General features: G+C 51.0%; 1 protein-coding gene across 1 annotated transcript in view; it reads right to left on the minus strand.

Annotated features, from left to right (window-relative positions):
• The window catches only part of TNXB (tenascin XB), a 55,789-nt gene extending 46,404 nt beyond the window's left edge, over positions 1-9,385 (minus strand). Inside the window, exons 1-5 of the mRNA XM_008068772.1 lie at positions 8,983-9,385; positions 6,796-8,634; positions 6,249-6,364; positions 1,218-1,374; positions 791-1,054 (exon numbers count right to left, since the gene is read on the minus strand). Coding sequence (XP_008066963.1) covers positions 791-1,054; positions 1,218-1,374; positions 6,249-6,364; positions 6,796-8,634; positions 8,983-9,385 — 2,779 coding nt within the window. The remainder of the gene's footprint in view (positions 1-790; positions 1,055-1,217; positions 1,375-6,248; positions 6,365-6,795; positions 8,635-8,982) is intronic.
• Between the last annotated feature and the right edge of the window lie 11,078 nt (positions 9,386-20,463).

Consider the following 20,463-nt stretch of genomic DNA (forward strand, 5'->3'; position numbering starts at 1 on the left):
AGGGGAGAACAGGTCAGTGGCAGCTCCCCACTGCACTCCTCCCCACGGCAGCCCCTCCCTCCATCCCTCCCACCAGAGCCAGAGGCCTCTTTCCTGTGCCCCAGCCCCACCTGGAAAGAGAACCGAGAGAAATGAGTCAGTGTCCCAGAAGCTCCCCTACCCCCCTCCAAGTCCACCACTGTTGGTGCCCTGGAAAGAAGACACACGCCAGCGGGTGGGGCCCTGTATTTAAAGGAGAGAAAGGGGAGTGGGGGAGAGAATGTGAGCTACAGCGAGGTGGGCGTCCCCTTGTCACAGGACAAAAAAAAAGAAAGAAAGAAAGATGCAGGCATCTGTTAAGAAACATTAAGGGTTAGTGGAAAATAACTGCTGTGGATCCAACTCCTAGCAATCCCAATCCTAAAGTCAACAGGTCTGATGATCTCTGATCTTGCCTAATTCGAGTCCCCACAAGTTCTGTCAGCACAAGGCCTGTCCCTGTACCTAAATTTAGATAAGAACTTTCCTTATCTGGGTGGATCAGACAGCATCTCCTATTCACTGCTTCTCTCCCTGGGCAGTTCCTCCCATAGCCTAACCTGCAGCCTTCCTATAGGACTCCAAGCACCAGAGGGGTCTGTTTCCCCAGTGTTCTCAGGACAGAGCAAGGCTCTCAGCAGGTGTTTTGGGACTGCCACACACCCTGCAAAATGCATTTAGAGGAGCCTGTAAACCTTAGGCCTGGGCTTCTGAGGAAAGGGCTCCAAGTCTTGGAAACCAAGACCCTTCCCTAACCTCTGGCCAGCCATACCTGTGTTGGCCCTGACAGAAGCCGGGTAGCTGACTGCCCGACCCCGCTCTGCTGTGACAGTCACCACATATTCCACGCCTGGCATTAGGTCAGTCAGCAGTGTCCCGTCTGCTTCAGGGGGCACTTCCAGCCGCACTCTCTGGTTGCCAGCACTGACGTAGGACACCACAAATCGGTCCACCTCGGCCTGGGGACGCAGCCAGCTGAGCTCCAGTGTGGTCGGTGTCACAGCCACCACTCGGAGGTCTTGGGGACCATCGATCACTAGCCGGGTTAGAGAGTTAGAGAGAGGAGGGCTCAGGTGGGCCCTAGACATCAACTTTCCTTCCAAGTGCCTAATCCCCACCCAGCCCCTCCCCTAGAGGACATTCCATCTCTAGTCCAGATCTCCACCCAGAATTCCACCCCCCATAGCCCCAGCTCTCACTGGTGGTGATGGTCTTGGAGGTAGGCGGGCCCCAACTGGTCCCTCGAAGAGCACGGACAGTGACCTGGTACTCCTGGCCGGGGGCCAGTCCTCTCTGGTCATAGGCTGAGGCAGAACTGGGCACCCGTGCTGTGAATGGGGGGCTTGCCCCCTCTGTCTGTGAGAGAAAGCACCAGGTAGCTCAGGGGCTGGCATTCTCGCCCCTGCTGCTTGATCTTCCTTATCTCTTCTTTCGCCAATTCCAAGCTGTGTCAACATGGGACGGTGTAGAACTTGGCCCTATACAAGCTGGGAGCATGGGCAGTAACAGCAAGCATGCCTAGTACATTGACTCCATGCCTGCCACTGTTCTAAGCAATTTACAGAGATGAATCACTTAATTCTCACAACAACTCTATGAGACAGGTCCTAGTAGTCCCATCTTACAGATGAGGAAACTGAAACACAGAAGGACAAGTATCTTGCCAAGGTCACCAACATCAAGAAAGCAGCAGGGATTTAAGTCCTGGCAGTGTGACTCCAAAGTCCCATTTCATGGACCTCCCCCTGTTCATCTACCAGACTTCCACCCAACTCACACCAGACTTTCCCTCTGGCTTTCCTTTGGCAACCCTGACAACCTGGGCACAAAGGGGCTTCTCCTAAGCTCATTTCTCTCAGAATAAATGAAAGAGATCAGGGATGTCCCTTCAAATCTCACTTCTTCCTTAAAACATCTGTTTCAGCCTGAACAACACTGCCCTTTAGGGACTTTTCCTTCTCTTTAGTAGGCTTGTAGGCTCCTTAAAGCAAGGCCCACCTATGCAAAGTTCCATAAATATGTTTCCTGATTGCTGATTATGTAGCCTGGCATTATGCTGGGCATTGGAGACAAAAAAGATGCAGTCCCTGTCCTCAGGTAGCTCATATTCTAGTAGTTAAATGTATGGCCACATCTAAATTTTATTAGACATATACATAAATCTCTATGTATAGCAAATGCCTGTGAAAAAAACAATCCTCCTCCAAGAATACATTTAAGATATTGTGATTCTGTGTGGTGGCCCAGAAGAACATCTGCTGGGCCCCTACTCCAGGCAGTGTATCCTGGAGTGCCAGCCACTGGGGAAGCAGAAGAACTGGACATCTGTGATCATTCTAACAGCCCCACACTTTGCTGGACTGTCCAGCTAGGACAGCCGCTAAGGACGCTCTGTTCTGCTTAGCTATGTTGGCTGTGATGGGGACACCTCCATTCAGCCAAGTAGGATTGGAAATTTCAAAAGGTACTCTTCTAAACCAAAAGAACTGTGGAGAAATCAACATAGTAAATACCAAAGTATAAAACCAGATGAGAAGGACACGTAGAGATTTCTGGGTTGAGGATGAAATAAAGCTTTGTTAGTTTTCTGGACTGAAAAGGTATCCTGGGAACACAGGACCCCATTCCTCTTCTACTCACCCTGCCCTAAGATCCAACCTAGGAAACCTTGGGTTGGCCTCACCTCATAACCCATAAAATCCTTACCCTTTCTTCCCAGAATGTAGTTGTTCATCCTCCCTCTGTCTCCCCTCCCCACCCCTTATCCTCCACCCCCAACATCCCCCACACACCTTGGATGCTTCCTGAAAATGACTTGTTCTTTCCGTGCAACAAGCCTATCCCCCAGAGTTTTTCTCCCTTCAGACATCTCTTGGTTCCTTCTGAGATCAATTTTGGAACAGTATCCTGGAAGTCCATCAACCCAACCCATATCTCCCAGCACCATCTCACTGGTCTGAGGTAGACTGTCTAGCCAGATGCTGGCAGCTGGCTCTGCCTCTTGGTAAAGCTTGGCTGCTTCACTGATTTTGTCCTTGGCAAGTTTTTCACCTTATTCTTAATATCAGCCTTGTGGTTCCAGATGGAGGACTCCACTTTGGCTAGTCCCTGGAGCTTACCTCACCCTCATCTCCCTTGTTACCATTTTATTTTTTCCTTGTCTTTTCTTTCTTTCTTTTTTTTTTTTTTTAAAGGGTCTTACTTTGTTACCAAGGCTAGAGTGTAGTGGTGCAATCATAGCTCACTGCGGCCTCAAACTTCCTCCTGGCCTCAAGCAATCTTCCTGCCTTAGCTTCCCAAGTAACTGGGACTACAGGCCACCATTTTAGATTAGACCCAAGGAAAAACTTTTCTGAGGCTGCGAGGTTTTGTGTTCCAGTGAACACCTGGCATAGCCCGGGTTTCCAGGACGCAGAATACACTCAGACAAGGAATACTCGAACCTCTTTCTGATTCAGGGACTCACCTCCCTCAGTTTCCTCATCCTTTCTCTCACATTCGTACAGAAGGTAGCAATTTTGCAAAATAGCAACATTCCACAAATGAGTGCTCCTCAGGCTCAAGGTACATCAGAATCACCTGGAGTGCTTGTTGCAACAAAGATTACTGGGTTCTGACTCAGTAGATCTGGGGGTGGAGTCTGACAATTTGCATTTCTAACACCCAAGTAACACTGAAGTTGCAGGTCCAGGGGAACACACTTGAAAACCACTGGGTCAGAGTAACAATGTCACATATGCAGGGAGAGAAGGGAACATTCTTCTTCTACATTCTGAAAACAATTCCAATAACCAGATATGTCCCTTAGCCAGAAATAGCAGAGTTTGGGCTTTGAGAGACAAATGCTTCTGAGAAGAGAGAGAGGGTGAGGTAAAGATAGGCTCCTAGGAAGATGGCAGTGGCCAGATAACAGACAGCTACTGAATATACTCCATGCCAACAGAAATTTGACAGAGATAAAAGTACAATGCCAGGAGCCAGCTACAGAGGAGCAGAAAGAATGGTCTAGGGGTTGGTAGTCCAGGCCTAAGAGCAGTGTTTGGGAACCAATTTTACAAGAGCGTCTTCCACACCCAGGCTCAGAGAGGATCCCGGGTGTGACTAAGACCCATACCCAGAGCAGAGAGGATGAGCTGAGAACATGGCCAGGCATGGCACAGGCCAGCTCGGCACCACCCTGGCTCTGGGTAAGGGAGGAGACCTAGGACTTGGACTGGAAAGCAGCACCCTTGACAACACCCCAGGATGGGCTTGTATTTATTTACTCAGAGCTGCCCTAAAAGCTCCTCTTATCTCAAGTGTTTATTTTAATTCTTCTTTCCCTGGAGTTTCTTAGGAAAGTTTCTTTTAAAAGTCCCACCCTTTCAAGATTAGAGCTATGTAAATAATATACACAGAGAAGGAGAGAGTGGGAGAAACACTTTAAAATGTTAGCAGTGCTTGTTTTAGTATGAAGCAGCCAAAAATTGTTTTTCTTTTCTTTGGTTGCCAAATTCTTGTCTCGTGATTAAATTATTTTTATAACAAAAAAATAATGTTTAAAAAGAAGGAAAAAATCCAAGCTATCTTGGTTGCACTGCAAAGAAGGGATTTCTCCACTTTGGCTGGAGAGTAAGGAGAGACAGGACATGGTAGGGGTCTGGCCTGAGGGGTATAACAGTAAAACCAGGCAAAGTGGGGTGATGATGACAGACAGTGTCTCTAGGCTGTCCTCTTCTATCCTAATGCCTTCCAAGGCTTTGGGCCCAGAGACTTATTTATTTTTTCAGAGTTCTGGCTGAGCTGATGAAGATGGGGTGACATGGCCCACACCCCATGGTTTTGGGGATGATATAAGAAAACATGAGTTGAATGGTCAGATGACTTAGAGCTAGGGAAGCAGCCACATCCTAAAAGCCCAATCTGCAGAAAGGGAGGTCCCTAATGAGACACCACAAGGCTTTGTCCTTAGGGTGCTTCCCTAATGTTTCAAGAGCAAGTTGAAGGGAGACAGAGAAAAAATGATTTGCAGTGCACTGATGATGTGGAGGAGGGAGAACAAGTTCACAGACTCAAAATTATTGCAACAGCCTGGACAGCTTGGCCTAAACCAAAAAAGATAACACTGAACAGAGCCAAATGCAAAGGCCTATATTTAGGCTAAAAAAGTGTATATAGTTGAATGTTGTCTTCCTTCTTTCCTTCCTTCCTTTTTCCTTGTTTATCTGTATTGCCTAAGTTTTCTGCACTGGGCCTATGTGACTTTTATCATTAAAAGTTACTTATAGCCAGGCACAATGGCTCACACCTATAATAACAGCACTTTGGGAGGCCGAGGTGAGAGGACTGCCTGAGCCAAGGGTTCAAGACCAGCCTGGGCAACTTGGAGAGACCTCATCTCTACAATACATCAAAAAATTAGCTGGACATGGTGGCAGGTGCCTGTAGTTCCAGCTACTTGGAAGGCTGAGGTGGAAGGATCATCTGAACCCAGCAAGTTGAGGCTGTGGTGGCCAGGAATGTGCCACTGCCCTCCAGCCCAGGTGATAGAGTAAGACTCCAATTCAAAAAAAAAAAATCTACTTTAAAACACCCAAATCTGACCAAAATTGCTGACAAGGTGACCACAAGTTAATATATGCCTACTCTGAGAAAGGCTCAGCAAATCCAGGGTTAGCCAGTGAACCCCTCTCTGCCCTCACATTTTTTTTTGGTGGGGGCATATTCAAAAAGCAGGAGGCACTGGAAAGTAAAGGATCCAGAGTACAAAGACTTAGGGGAGAGAGGTAAAGAAATGGAGGGGGGGTTTGCCTGGGAATAAAGGGTGAGGTAATTGCTATTGTCTCCAGATACCTGAAGGCCTGTGGTGTAGGACACAGGGAAAGCAAAAAAAAAAAAAAAAAAAATCCCAACTGCTAGTGAATGCCCAGACCAATAAGCAGATGTTAGAATGGGGTCAGATTCAGCAACAACAAAAAGAATTGACTAACAGGGATAACCAACAATGGACTGGACAGCCTAAGGAAGGAATGAGCTGTCACCAGAGGTGTTCCAAATGCATGGGACCAATGCTTGCCAGAGATGCAGTGCATAGGCCACAGTGCGGTGTCCGGCAGGATAGGAAAGCTTTTACAGCAGCTTCAGGAACCCTGCCACCTGAATGCACCTACTGAGAACTTCCTGCAGGAGGTGAGCACCCCCTTGCAGTCCTACCCACTCAGCCCCGTCTTGGAGCTTGGCATCCCCCTCACCGTGGGAATGAACTGAATTTCATAGGCATCCACAGGACCAGGAGCCCGGGTCCACTCTGTCCGGACTGTTGTCTCCTCCAGGAGGTGCATCCTCATGCCCTCAATGGCTGGCATCTCTGCCGGAGATAATGGGGTAGGGAAAACTGGTTAGCCACTTCCACCCCACTTCCACCCCAAGCAACACAGCCCCCTTTATTCAGGGCCACACTCAGAGGCCCATCCCAAAGCCCACTACTCTCTGTGGGTAGGGAAAAGCTGAAAAGGAACATTGGATCTCCCTAAACACAACTAAAGAGGCCCAGCCTACCACTTAGAGATCTGAGGCCAGTCCTGCCTGCTAGCATGCTCCTGTGGTTCTGCCGCCCCTGGTAGACTGGCTTCTCTGACAACCCCCGCCCCCAGCTTCCACCAATACATGATTTCCCTTCACTCTTCCTGCATGTCCTTGGGCCCCTCTGCCTCAGACCTCGGGCTCAGGTCTTCCATGTGACTGGTTCTCAGAAGCCCAGTCCCTGACCAAGCATACTGGGGAAAACTGCCTGCTCACCTTCCCCACAGTCATCCCCAGCATAGCCGTCTTGGCAGACACAACTGCCCTCGCGACACTCTCCCCGGCCGCGGCAGTCCCCTGGGCACGTCTGGATGGCACAGTCAGGGCCTTGGAAGCCTTCCACACATACGCACTGACCAGCTCGACACAGTTCCCGGGGGCCGCAGCCCCCAGGGCAGGCGCTGGCAGGAGGCTCTTCCTGCTCACAGTCCTCACCGCTGTAGCCCGCATAGCACCTGCACACTCCTTGCACACAACGCCCACGTCCCCGGCAGTCAGCCGGGCAGGTGCGGGTGGCGCAGGCAGGACCCGTGTAGCCTGGGTCGCACACGCAGCGCCCATCCTCGCAGCGGCCACGGCCGTGGCAGTTGGAGAGGCAGGTGCGAATGCTGCAGTCCTCGCCCGCGTAGCCCTCCCAACAGATGCACGCTCCGTCCTGGCACACACCGTGCTGGCTACAGTCGCGCGGGCACCGCCTTACGCTGCAGTCCTCGCCAGAGTAGCCGTCGTCGCACACGCAGCGCCCGTCTAGGCACTGGCCACGGCCTCGGCAGCCCCCGGGGCAGCTGCGTGCGCCGCAGTCCTGGCCAGAGTAGCCCGCGTCGCACACGCACACGCCATCTTCACAGCGGCCGTGCCCACGGCAGTCTCCGGGACACCGACGGCTCCCGCAGTCCTCACCGGTGAAGCCCGGGTTGCACACACAGCGGCCTTCCACGCACCGCCCGCGCCCGCGACAGTCGCCAGGGCAGGCGAGCGTGCCGCAGTCTCGGCCTGTGTACCCGGGCCAACACACGCAGCGGCCGCTCTCGCACCGGCCCCGGCCACGACAGTCCCCGGGGCAGCTGCGCACGCCACAGTCCTCGCCGCTGTAGCCCGCGTTGCACACACACACGCCGTTCTCGCAGCGCCCGCGGCCTCTACAGTCGCGTGGGCAGGCGCGCGAGCCGCAGTCAGACCCCGTGTACCCGGGCCAGCACACGCAGCGGCCGTCCTCGCAGCGGCCCCTTTGGTTGCAGTTGCCGGGGCAGCTGCGAACGCCGCAATCGTCCCCGCTGTAGCCCGCGTCGCAGATGCATTCGCCGTCCTCGCAGCGCCCCCGGCCCCAACAGTCGCGCGGACACGTCCGCGTGCTGCAGTCCTCGCCCGCGTACCCCGGCCAGCACACGCAGCGGCCGTCCACGCAGCGCCCGCCCTCGCCGCAGTCGCGGGGACAGCTCCGCACGCCGCAGTCCTCGCCAGTGTAACCGGGGTCACAGACGCAGCGCCCTTCCTCGCAGCGCCCCCTCTGGCTGCAGCCCCGGGGGCAGCTCCTTACTCCGCAGTCCTCGCCCGTGTAGCCGGGACTGCACACGCAGCGACCATTCTCGCAGCGCCCCCTCTGACTGCAACCTCGAGGGCAGCTCCTCACGCCACAGTCCTCGCCGGTGTAGCCGGGGTCGCACACGCAGCGTCCGTCTTCGCAGCGTCCCCTCTGGCTGCAGCCCCGAGGGCAGGAGCGCTGGCTGCAGTCGGCGCCCGAGAAGCCGGCCCGGCACACGCACACGCCCTGCACGCAGCGTCCGCGGCCCTGGCAGTCCCCGGGGCAGGAGGGCCAGCCACAGCTGGGGCCGGTGTAGCCCGGGAAGCACACGCAGCGACCGCGGACACAGCGACCCTGATCATTGCAGTCGTCGGGGCAGGACCCGGAGGCTGGGGGCTGGGAGGAGGGGAGCATCCCAGTGTCTGTGGGGTCCGAGCAGGTGGGCCCCCCCCAGCCTGGTTCGCAGGAACAGGCGCAGCGGCTCAAATCAAATACGCCATGGAGACTGCAGAGACTACGCACATCTGTCTGACCTGGAGTAGGAAGGAATGGCAGGCTTCAGTCTATGGGGAGAGAGGTTGAGCCCATATAGTGGTCCTCTGGGACCAGCCTCATTTCATAAGGCCATGTTAGCTCCGGGTTGCTTAATACGTGCATTATATGCGTCCTCCCAGGAGCCTAGTATATGCTTGGATTGACATCAAGCCCAAATCCGCTCTCCAAGTCGTGATCTAGGCTGCACCCACACACCCCTAAGAGTGAGGAAGGAGTGCCTTTTTCTAATTCATACCAAGGTTCTTTATGAACTAGCATTGCCCACCCCATCCTAACCCATCTTCCTCTTCTTTTGTGGCCTTCTCCTGTGATCACCTCTTGCTCACCTGTGCCAGCCTGAGCAGCAGTAGGACAACATCCCCCAGTGCACTGTTCCTTGAGCCCCTTCACTAGCTCCTCCAGGATCTCCAGCCGGACCCTCAGGGCCTGCACCTCTGAAGCAGGAACAGGGGGCTCAGTGCCTGGGGGACAGCCACAGCCAGTGGAAGGGGGTAGGTTAATTCGGTGGGTGAATACCACCTGCTTCTCCCCTCCTTCCACTGTGTGCTCATAAAGCTGAGAGGAGGGGCTTCCCCCTCCTGCCTCCATTGTTTGGCCCCCTGGCTGGGGAGGAGGTCGTGGTGCTGGCAGTGTCACATTGGACCGTGAAGAGAAGGGGCCTGCTCCAGCTGTGCCCAGCAGCACCAGGATAGCCAGGCTGCAGGTTAGAGGACACTGGACTGGCATCATTCAGGAGGCTGCAGGAAGAGAGGGCAGGTATGAGAGCAGCTTCAAAAAGAAGGAGACAAAATGGACCCTCCCTTTTTCCAACACATGCCCGCAGCCCCACACCCACAACTAATCTAACCAACTCACATGTATGTAAAATCCACATTTAGCCTAACCCTAAAGGCTACCCTCCCTAGGGAGAGCTGTTCTCCACCTCTGTCTGATATCATTTGGCTACCATGCTCTTTTATTACCTGTGTTCCCCCCACACTGGTCTGTTGTTTGTCCCACAAACACTACACATTCATACTGGCTTAAGGGCCTTTGCATTGTTCCCTCTGTCTGGGATGCTCTTCACTCAGCTCATAAAGACTGGCTTCTTCTTGTTCAAATCTTAATTCACATGCTGTTGACTCTGAGAGACTTCTCAGAACAGTTGCCATTAATCTCTATCATAATATCCTGTTCATGTTCTTCACGGCATTTACTGCTGCCTGAATTGTGATTCTCCCACTACTAGGAGGGGAGCTCCATGAGAACAGGGACCTCATCTTTGCTGGCACTTTTGTTTCCATGTTTGGCACATAAATGTTTTGGATAAGTGTGCTATCCAACATACCTATATTGAATGAACTAGTGGAGGAGTTTCTAGGACCAATCCTGCCAATCCTGGATCCCAGTTCCTACCACCTTCTAAGATATCTTAAGGTGTAGACTGCCTTCTCTTTCTCTTTTATTTTAACCCCTCACTCTCAACCAGATCCTTCCCATCAGCTTTCATTTGAGCTCAAATATCTCCTACTTTTAAAAAACCCTCTCCTTGGCTGGGCACGGTGGCTCACGCCTATAGTCCCTGCACTTTGGGAAGCTGAGGTGAGAGGATTACCTGAGCCCACGGGTTCGAGACCAGCCTGGGTAACTTGGCAAGACCTCATCTCTATAATAAATAAATAGCCGTGCTTTGTGGTTCAGCCTGTAATCCCACGCCTTGGGAGGCTGAGGTGAGTGGATTGCCTGAGCCCATGGGTTCGAGACCTGCCTGGGCAACTTGGCGAGACCTCATCTTTACAATAAATCAAAAAATTAGCTGGGCGTGGTAATGCACGCCTGTAATTCCAGCTACTTGGAAGGCTGAGGCAGAAGGGTTGCCAGAGCCCAGCAGGTCGAGGCTGCGGTGGCAGGGAGCGGCCACTGCACTCCAGTCTGGGCGACAGAGTGAGACTCCAACTCAAATAAATAAATAAATAAATAAATAAATAAAAATTAGCTGGGCATGGTGGTGCATGCCTGTAGTTCCAGCTACTTGGAAAGCTGAAGTGGAAGGATCACCTGAGCCTAGCAGATCAAGGCTGTGGTGGCCATGAGTGTGCCACTGCACTCCAGCCTGAGCAACTGAGTGAAAGTCCAGCTCAAAACAAAACAAAAACCCTCTCTTAAGGACTTACAAAATCAAAGATCAAGACTTGTTATAAAGGTGTAAAGATAGATAGATGGGACAGAATAGAACAGACCCACACATACGTAGTCACCTGATTAATGACAAAGCAGCCACTGCTTCTTTGAGAAAGAATGGGCTTTTCAGTCAATGGTGCTGAGTCAATTAGAAGAACCACATAAAAAATAAATCGATCTCTACTTTATGTCCACACATAGAAATTAATTTGAGATGGACCGAGGGCCTAAATTTGGAAGGTAAAATAAAGCAATACCTTTCATAACAATAAAGACAAAGAATAACAAAAAAGAAAAAAATAGGGGAAAATCTTTATGACTTTGGAGTAAACAAATATTTCTTAAGCAGAACATACACATAAAACCTAACCATAATAAAGAGATTGATACACTGGACCTCATTATAACTGACAACTTTTGATCACCAAATGACCTCATTAAGAGAATATAAAGACAAGCCACAGACTGGGGGAAAATGTGTAAGATACACACACACACCACTCAGAGAAGATTAAAATCTAAAATAAATAACTAGAAAACAAAACAACAAGCAAGTCAGGAAACCAATTTTTTAAAATTGGTGATACTTAAACAGGTACTCCAGAAAAGAATATATCCAAAGGGCCAATGCACAGTGCAAAGGTGTACATCACTAACCATCGGGAAATGCACATTAAAACCACAATGCAGCCAGGCTCGGTGGCTCAGCCTGTAATCCCGCACCTTTGGGAGGCTGAGGTGAGTGGATTGCCTGAGCCCGCAGGCTTGAGACCCGCCTGGGCAACTTGGTGAGACCTCATCTCTACAATAAATAAAAAAATCAGCCGAGCGTAGTAGCATGCACCTGTAATTCCGGCTACTCAGAAGAATGAGGAGGCAGGATCGCCGGAGCTCAGCAAGTCAAGGCTGCGGTGGCCGGGAGCGTGCCACTGCACTCCAGTCTGGGCGACAGAGTGAGACTCCAACTCAAAAAAAAACAAAAACAAAAACAAAAAACTACAATGAGGTGCCACTAAATATTCTACAGAATAGCTAAAATTAAAAGAGCTGTCATTGCTTGATATTGGCAAGAATGTAAAGCAAGTGGAACTCTCATCTGTTGTAAACAGCATCAATTAATGCAAACACTTTGGAAAACTGGTAGTATCTACTAAAGCATATAACTTATATCCCAGCAATTTCACTTCTTGGTAAATATCCAACAGAAATGATTGTATGTATCCTCCAAAAGACATATAAATAGTGTTTATGAGATTTAGTCATACTAACCAAAACTGAAAACAACTAAAGTGCCCCTTGATAATAGAATGGATAAATAAATTGTGGCAGTCATGGCGGATTACTAGATAGTAATGAAAAACAATCTATTGTTATATGCAACAATGTGGATGAATTTCATGCACAAAATTCTAAACAAAATAAAATAAACCAGGCGCAAAAAGAGAACACCCTAAAAGGATGCCATTTATATAATGCTCAAAAACAGGCAGAGTTAATTTTTGCTTTTAGGAGATAGGGTAGGATTACTTCTAGGGTAGTATTGACTGAGATGAGTCACGGGGAAGATTCTAGAAATGTTTTGAATCTTTGGGTGGTGGTTAAACAGATGTATACATATTCAAAAATTCACTGGGCTGCACACTTAAGATTTATGCATTTCACTGAATAAAAGTTAGATGGGGAAGAAAAACACTTCTCCAATCTCACATTCCCTTCAGCCACCACATATTTCTCTTCTGTATGGTCACAGTTGTCAAGATTTATCTGTACTTGGTGTTTCCATTTCCCCATAGCCCGTGCATGCCTCTATCCACTTCAGCCTGGCTTTCCCACCCCCCTTCAACCCACCAAACAGCTCTCTCCCTAAGGTTTCCAATGACCTCAGTGTCACAAAATCTAAGGGACATTTGTCTTCGTCTTATTTGACTTCTCTGAAAATCACAAAACAGTCACATCTTCCATTTAAAATGTTCTGTATCCATGCTATCCAATGTGGTAGCCAGGTGGGATATGTGGCTCTTAACACTTGAAATGTGACTGAGGAACCAATTTTATTCAGCATACGTTTCTTGGACATGGAGTCTCACTGTGTTGCCCAGGCTGGTCTTGAATTCCTGGCCTGAAGTGATCCTCCCATGATGGCCTCCCAAAGTGCTAAGATTACAGGCATGAGCCATCATGCCCAGCCCTTATTCAGCATTTTTAAAAGCTCCCTAAGTGACTGCAATGTGCAGTAAAGTCCTAATGCTGTAGTCCCCCATCTTCACCTAGACTCATGACTTTAATTTCTAAACTATACACCAATCTGTAAAACCAGCCCCAACATCTCCTCCTAACTCCACAGTAATATATCCACCTGCCTACTTAGCATCTCCTTTTGGGCACCTCAAATTCAACTTGCCTGGAACTGGACTCATAATCATCTTCCTGTACTCCATGCCCACCCAGAATTCCCCATCACAGCTCAGGACCCCACCATTCGTCTAGTTTTACAAGCTAGAAACCTAACAGCTCATTTAATGCCACCATATTTCATCATATTTACCGACATTTTCTCATAAACATCTCTAACTAGTTCCCTTCTTTCCCTCTTGCTATCATAAGCTACCATCTACCTCTTGCCTGACTATTGCAGTTACCTCTTGGCTCTTCCCTCTGCTTCCACCTTTGCTTCTGCAATCTCACCAAGGCAGCTAGGATGTCCCTCTCCTCAAAACTCTTCAGTGTCTTCCTTCCACATTCTTTTAGGTCACTTATACACAGTCCTGCTGATATCATCTGGCCCCTGAGGGCCTCTCCCACCTCATCTCCCATAACGTTTCTCTTCCTCCCTTTACTCCAGCCCCATGGACATTCCTTAGGTCCTTCCTACTCTCTTCAACCCCAGACCTTTGCACGTGCTGTTCTCTCCATGAGGAAGACTCTTCCCTTCTCTCTTGGTCTCCTCATCCTTCCAATCTCAACCTTAAATCACTTCCTCAGGGAAGCTTTCCTGACCAGGACAGGTCTCTCTATCATGTGATATTACAGCACCAAGGAAGTCTCACTTGTAGCATTTATAACAATTTACAATCATATTTAAATAAATACATGATATTATTTTATTACTTTATTGTCTACTTTCAGCCTTACCTACTAGACTGTAAGGTTCACAAGGGCAGGCATGGTACCTGTTTTTTTCTTAGCTGCTGTTTCCTTGCATCTGACACATACTAGGTGCTCAGTAAATACTTATTGACTATCTGGATGGATAAAAAAGTCAAATTTAAGCCCAGGAGTAGCATTAAAACTGGAACTATGGACAGGACCAAGGTCAGGGCTAGGACCACGGACAGTGTCTGGGACTGGAAGTTGGTTAGACACAGCAGACAGAGGAGAGGCAGAGACCAGGGCAGATTCTGGCAGGACCAGATGGTACAAGTAAGCAGTTTGGAGAACTGTTTAGCCTAGTCTACTAACTTTACTAAAGCTGAACATATGCAAACCCTATGACCCCACAATCCAATACTAGGAATATACCCAATATAGCAGTATTACTCATAATAGCTCTAAATTGGGAGCTATTCAAGTGTCTCACATTAAATAAATTGTGGTTCACACTGTGATTCACACAGTGGAATAAAATAAATCAGGAATGAACTACAGTTATATGCAATAGTGTGGATGGACCTTACTAATATGAGATTGAGAAGAAGAAGCCAGAAACACAGAAAAATATGCTGCATAATTCTATTTTTATGAAGTTTGAGGAGAGACCTGAATCTGTAGTGTTCCAAGTCAGAAGTGTGGTACTTTTGGGGGGTAGTGGCTAGAAGGAGCATGGTGGGTGGATTCTGGGGTGCTAAGAGTATCTTGTTTCTTGCCCTGGGTGATGGTTACCTAGTTGTGTTTATCCATGGAATTCACTGAGTCAGGGACTGGGAAGCATGGGGAGACAAGGTTTGAGAGGAAAGATAGTGGACCCCCAGGGTGAAATAAGAGAGAGAGAGAGAGCTATGGTGAACAAAGGAGTGTGGAGGGGGCCAGATAGGATTCAGCTCATGTGAAGAGAGGTGTTGGTAGGCATCCAGCTCTTCCAGGCCAGAGAGGTTAGAGAAAGGAGAACAGGGTGGATGGTGCATATAATGTTCACTGGTGAGGAGTTGGGGATGAGGGGGGATTGTGACACACACATTTTATGATTTTCTACTCTGAAACTTCTCCTCTGGAATAGAGAAAAAGGAGTTCTCAGGGCTACCAGCCATCACACTCTGCTACCAGCCGGCAAAAGATGGAAGGGGAGCTGGACAACAGGGACAGAATTTTCCACACTGTGAAGCACCCGCCCAAGGAAGCCCAGGCCAAGAGGCCTGGCATGCAGAAAGCTACCAATTCCTGTGCCCCATGTCCCAGCCCTTCTCTCAGCTCAGGGAGTAGTCTCAGGTAAGAGGTGAGCTCTGGCCTACCCTCAAATCCCGTCACTGTATCTAAGCCCATGTAAATGACTCCTACACCATGTGGGTATGTGCACACACAAATATGTATACATGTGTAGAGTCATGGGTGCTCATGCATAAACACAAATATGAATGCTACCTGTACATAGACATACAAATCCACTCAAATAGGGCTGCACCTTTGCAGGCATGCATGTGTGTACACGTGTACACACACACATACACACACACAAAACTCCCCTTCAGTTTTCCTCCACACCCAGTCATGCCTAAGAAAATGAACTAGATGGCAATTGGAGTGAGTGGACCCAAACAGGAGGCCCTTCCCCAGTGAGAAGCAGAACATACGTGACCTCTACTTTACTTCCCCACACTCCTGGAGCCCTCTGGGAGTTTTCCAGGACCCCTCCCCAAACAACTGGATTCCCCCCTACCTTTCCTTGTGTTGGGGAGGGAAAGGGGAGAGGGTCTTTGCAGCAGGAAGGGGTGAAGAGAGCCCACTAGCTTCTCTGGAAACCTGGTGAGGCTGGTCTAGAAGAGAGAAGCAGCCCCCATAGACCATAACCTAGAACCTCCTTCCAACCCCCCTCCCCTGCCCTGCCACTACAACCACCCCTCCAGCTCCCCACTCCCAGCTCTCAGAATTCTGTTCTTCCTTCAGCACTGGGCAAGCAAAGAATTGGGTGTCTTTTTCTTGTGTTTCCCCCTCACCAGCCCCCCCAACGCTATGTTTGAGGTGCCTCTCTGCAGTGTGTGTGTCAGGGTCTACGGCCTCACCCTCGTGGCACCTTCCCCACAGTTGGAGGGCTGGCAGGGATGGGGGCATCTTCCCAAACTGTGACTCAGCTTCCCGGGTATTCAATGTTGTGGCCAACTTTGACACTTTGCTCATCAGGGACTGTAAATCCCAAGGGGTGGGAAGAGGGACTGGCTTCCATGAGGGATGTTCCAGAGATGGGGGGTTCTGGTCCCATCCTCATGCCTCCCTCTGCCCCTCTTGCCACACCCCTAGTTGAATCTGGCAATGAGGTGGAAGTAGGATTCTAGGAGTGTGAGAGTAGAAAGAAAATATGGGGGGGGGGTCCCAGATATTGACCTAGAACCAGGTGGGACAAGGGCACCAGAGAGTAGCAAGTTGGGGGATCCAGATGTCCCTTATTCTGGGGCAAATGGGTCAGGGGAATGGAAAAATTAAGAGAAGGAATTTCTGGACCCCCAGTGGAAAAGGGTCAGGGTAGCAGTGAGAGACAGGAAAGCAGGTTCTGGTCCTGCACCAGGAGTTTGAGGAATTGACGTGCTGGGTACCCAGGGATTTGGAGGCAGGGCCAAGGAAAAGGGGAGGAGGATGGAGATCCGGGAAGCGGGGGCGGGGCAGACGGCAGCTGTGGTGTTTCCGAGTTGCTTCCCAGTAGTTCCCCTCAGTTCCACTTCCAGTTGTTTCTATGCCATTAAATTCTTTCCAGGCAAGATAAGGGGCCCGCCCGCCCCACCCGGGGTGTGTCACATGTATTGGGCGGCAGGGGGTGGGGGGAGGGAGGTTCAGAGGGACAGAAGCAGGGGGAGCCTGGAAGGGGAACGGAATGAAGATGGAGCCCTGTGCCCCCCGGGGGCATCTCTCAGCCACTCCAGCCCCGCTGAACTGTGAGTCATGGGTGCAGAACTCTAGCCAAGAACAAGTTTTAGGATCCTCTCTGTAGGCTCTGTGCGCTTCCCAGACCCGAAAGTCCTGGCTCTGCCCCATTTCAACATTTCCTAAAGAGACCCCCCCCACCTCCTTCCCTGCAACTCACAGGCTGCCACCTGGGAAGCCCCTTCTGGCACCTCCCGGAGCCCTGGCTCAGCCGCTCCGCCCACCACTTGGGATTCCTCAGGCTCTTTCCTCCCAGCTCAGCTTAGTCCTGTCCTCCCCTCCAGAAACCAGGAGCTCACCTCACGGTAACAGCCTCTGCCCTGGTTGCACCACCTGACTCCCGGAGTCCCTCTGTTTGTTCCCAGCCCTCTCAGATGCCTGCATCCTATCCAAACCCTGGAATCTTCCCTACCCACATACAGGCATACTTCCCTATCCTACCAGACACCTTCCACAGGGAGTCTGGTCCCCAGTGCATGCTCTCATTTCCTCTGTTCTGAATTTAAAAAGTCTCTGCCTTGGGAAGCACTCCTGAGAGCTCTTCTGCCACACCTTCACCTGTGGTGTCGGGGATAGGCGAGAGTGCCCTTGCCTCTCCCTACTCCTCCATCTGAGTCTCACCAGAGTTCTGTTCCTTACCTGGGCAACAGGGTGGCTGTAGTGTCTCTGCACCTGGTCTGGGCAACAGGGTGGCTGTAGTGTCTCTGCACCCGCTCTGTCCCCAACCCCTGGAGGGGGGTGTCTCAGGACAGGGCAGAGTGGGCCCCCTTGGCAGCCCTGGGTTCCCTGGAGGTCCCCCTGGCTTGTCCTCTGCAACAGGGGTTCACTGAGCCACAACCGACAGTCGATCTGGGCAGCGACAGTGAAAAGGAGGGAGTCTGCAGTGAGCAGGGGGAGGAGAAGGGGAGGACTAGCATGAGGTCAGGGAGGGGAGCGGAGATAGGGCAGGTCTTCCCACCCCTCTCAGGCCCTCCCACATGCCACCCCTCCTCTCCTCCTGCCATAACCACAACCTCACCCCCCCCACACCCATCTAGGATCACTGAGTCCCACCATACCCTTATCTCCCACTCCCCATTTTCTGGTCTTACCTCCCAGGTCCTTTCTCTATCTGATTTTTAATTCTCTCCCTAACTATTGCCCAACTTGACATTCCCCATCCTTCCTTCCTGCCATTTCTCCTTTCTCCACCATTTCCCCACCTGTTGTGCCTTCTCTCTTACCTGTGCTTTCCTCTCGGCTTACATTCTTCCTCATGGCAAGCTCCCTTCCCTTCCCTCCCCCTTGCTCCCCTCCCACTTCTTCCCAGCCGCTGCTGTAGCTTGGATCTCTGGATCTCGCCCCTTGCCTGTCACCCAGCGCTGGCTCCTTCATCCTTCCACCAGTTCTCCCCTGGCAGTTGGGGGCAGGGAGCGGGGTAGGGAGGAAGCAATCTCTCTCCAACTGGGACTGTCTCTGGGACTCCAAGTCTCCGCCCTACCCCAGCCCCACCATATCTTCTGTATCTTCTATAGTCTTTTTCTATCTCCTCCGCTTGCCTGGACCCTGAGCCACCTCTCTTGGACTGCTCTGCTCAGTTCCTCTCCTGTCGCTGCCCCCTTTCCATTCTCCCACCTCAGTAAATTCCTAGAGAAATGCCAGGTGAGGTTTGGGCATTGGCTAGGCAAGGGTTTGAACACCAGGACATAAAAGCCTTGGGGAGGACATCTGGGTTGAGGGGAGAGAAGGAAGGAAAGACTGAAGGTTGGGAGAGTTGGAAATGCAGAAAGGGCTAGAGGCCGGAGGCAAATACAAGGGTGGGGTACACACGGAGGGTCAAGTGGTGGAAAGTGGAAGGAGGCTGGACTGGCTCCTGGGAGCTGCAGGGGAGCTGTAGCAGGAGCTGGAGAGAGATCGGGGCTGGAGGAAAGGGGCACTCTGCCTCTGGTCCCAGACAGAGACAGAAGACTGACAACCAGAGGATAGGGTGGCACATGCCACACAAGCCTGTTAGGTGTTTCTCTGGCCTCATTTTTTCCTGTGCTGCCCTGAGAGGGGCTGAAGAAGAGACTTAGCCAGAGGAGAAATATCCAAGCTGAGGGGGAGCGCTCCCCTGGCTCCACACTGAGGACAGAGTTCTCTCTATCCCGCTACAAACCTTACCATTGAGGTGTAGCTTGGCCAAGTCACAGGTGATAGTGAAAGGGGCATGAAAGAGCTTGCATGTGCCTGAGTCTGCCACACGGCCTGAGGCACTGGCTTGAGGTGTCTGCATGCCAGATCAGATCCCCAGGGTCCCAGGTGTGTGGGTATTCCTGGGTCAGGGCGTGCCTGCACAGCATGTTGCTGTGACCAGATGCCCAGTTAGCTCCATGTGGCCGAGGGCAAAGGCACACATGGGCTCTCGCGTGGGTATCCCCATGTGTGCCCGTGTGTCTGGGTGTATGTGGCTATTTTTTTCCTGGCTTTGATGGGGAGGATGAGGTCAGCATCTTGGACAGAGCTGGGCTCAGCTTCCTTCCTCTGTCTTGGCCTGAAGCCCCAAGAACCAGGAGTAGGTAGCAGTTTCCCTCAGGTCTCCTGGCAGGGGTAGGGGGCACAGTAGATGGAAGAGTAAGGAAGGAGCCGGGCTCAGTGGCTCAGCCTGTAATCCCAGCACTTTGGGAGACTGAGGTGAGTGGATTGCATGAGCCCGCGGGTTCGAGACCTACCCGGGCAACTTGGCAAGACCTCAATAAATCAAAAAATTAGCTGGGTGTGGTAGCGTGCGCCTGTAGTTCTGGCTACTCGGAAGGCTGAGGCGGAAGGATCGCCGGAGCCCAGCAGGTCGAGGCTGCGGTGGCCGGGAGCGGCCACTACACTCCAGTCTGGGCGACAGTGAGACTCCGACTCAAAAAAAAAAAAAAAAAGAGTAAGGAAGGGTCTGGAAACAGCATTACACAAGAGAATAGACTGCATACAGTGGATTTTCCGTGGTCATACCGATTTTCTTTCCCTGTGCCTTATGACTTGGTTTTATTATTTAGGAAATACGGTCACCATAAGTCTAATGGCCCAGAGAGCGGCCAGGGGACCCTAGAGAGAAAAGTCAGAAGGATGATCCTGGATGTTTAGGAAGTCCACTGTTGGGGGTCTCAGAAATCAGTGCTGGGGTTGGCTTCACCAAGGTGTTGCAAAATAGTGAGTACAAAGGTCGCAGTGTTGCCAAGAACTGTCCACATGCTCTGGCTGTTCTCTGGATGAGCTGTCCGGGAGTCTTCAGCTCTGAGCCTTCATCCTTGAATGATTCTCTAAGTTCCGTCCCTCCTCAGGAGGACAAGGGATAAAAAAATATATATATAGAAAAGGAAATAAAAAGATGAGGGAAGAAAAGCAAGACAAGAAGAGTAAGGGCAATTGAGGGCAGGGACCTGAAGGATGAAGAGAGGGGAAGGAAGAGAAGCCAGAGGCTGCAGTCCAAGGAAGCAGTCCCAGAGAGGGGAAATATAGAAAACATTTGTGCTGGGTTTCCGTTTACAGAGCAGTTTCCTACACAGTGCAGGCATTATGCCCACTTTGTGGCTGAGGAAATGGAGGGTCATAGATATTAAGGGACTTGTCCA

The sequence above is a fragment of the Carlito syrichta genome, unplaced genomic scaffold (assembly GCF_000164805.1).
Source record: "Carlito syrichta isolate Samal-C Ts95f unplaced genomic scaffold, Tarsius_syrichta-2.0.1 Scaffold311524, whole genome shotgun sequence".
NCBI lineage: Eukaryota > Metazoa > Chordata > Mammalia > Primates > Tarsiidae > Carlito > Carlito syrichta.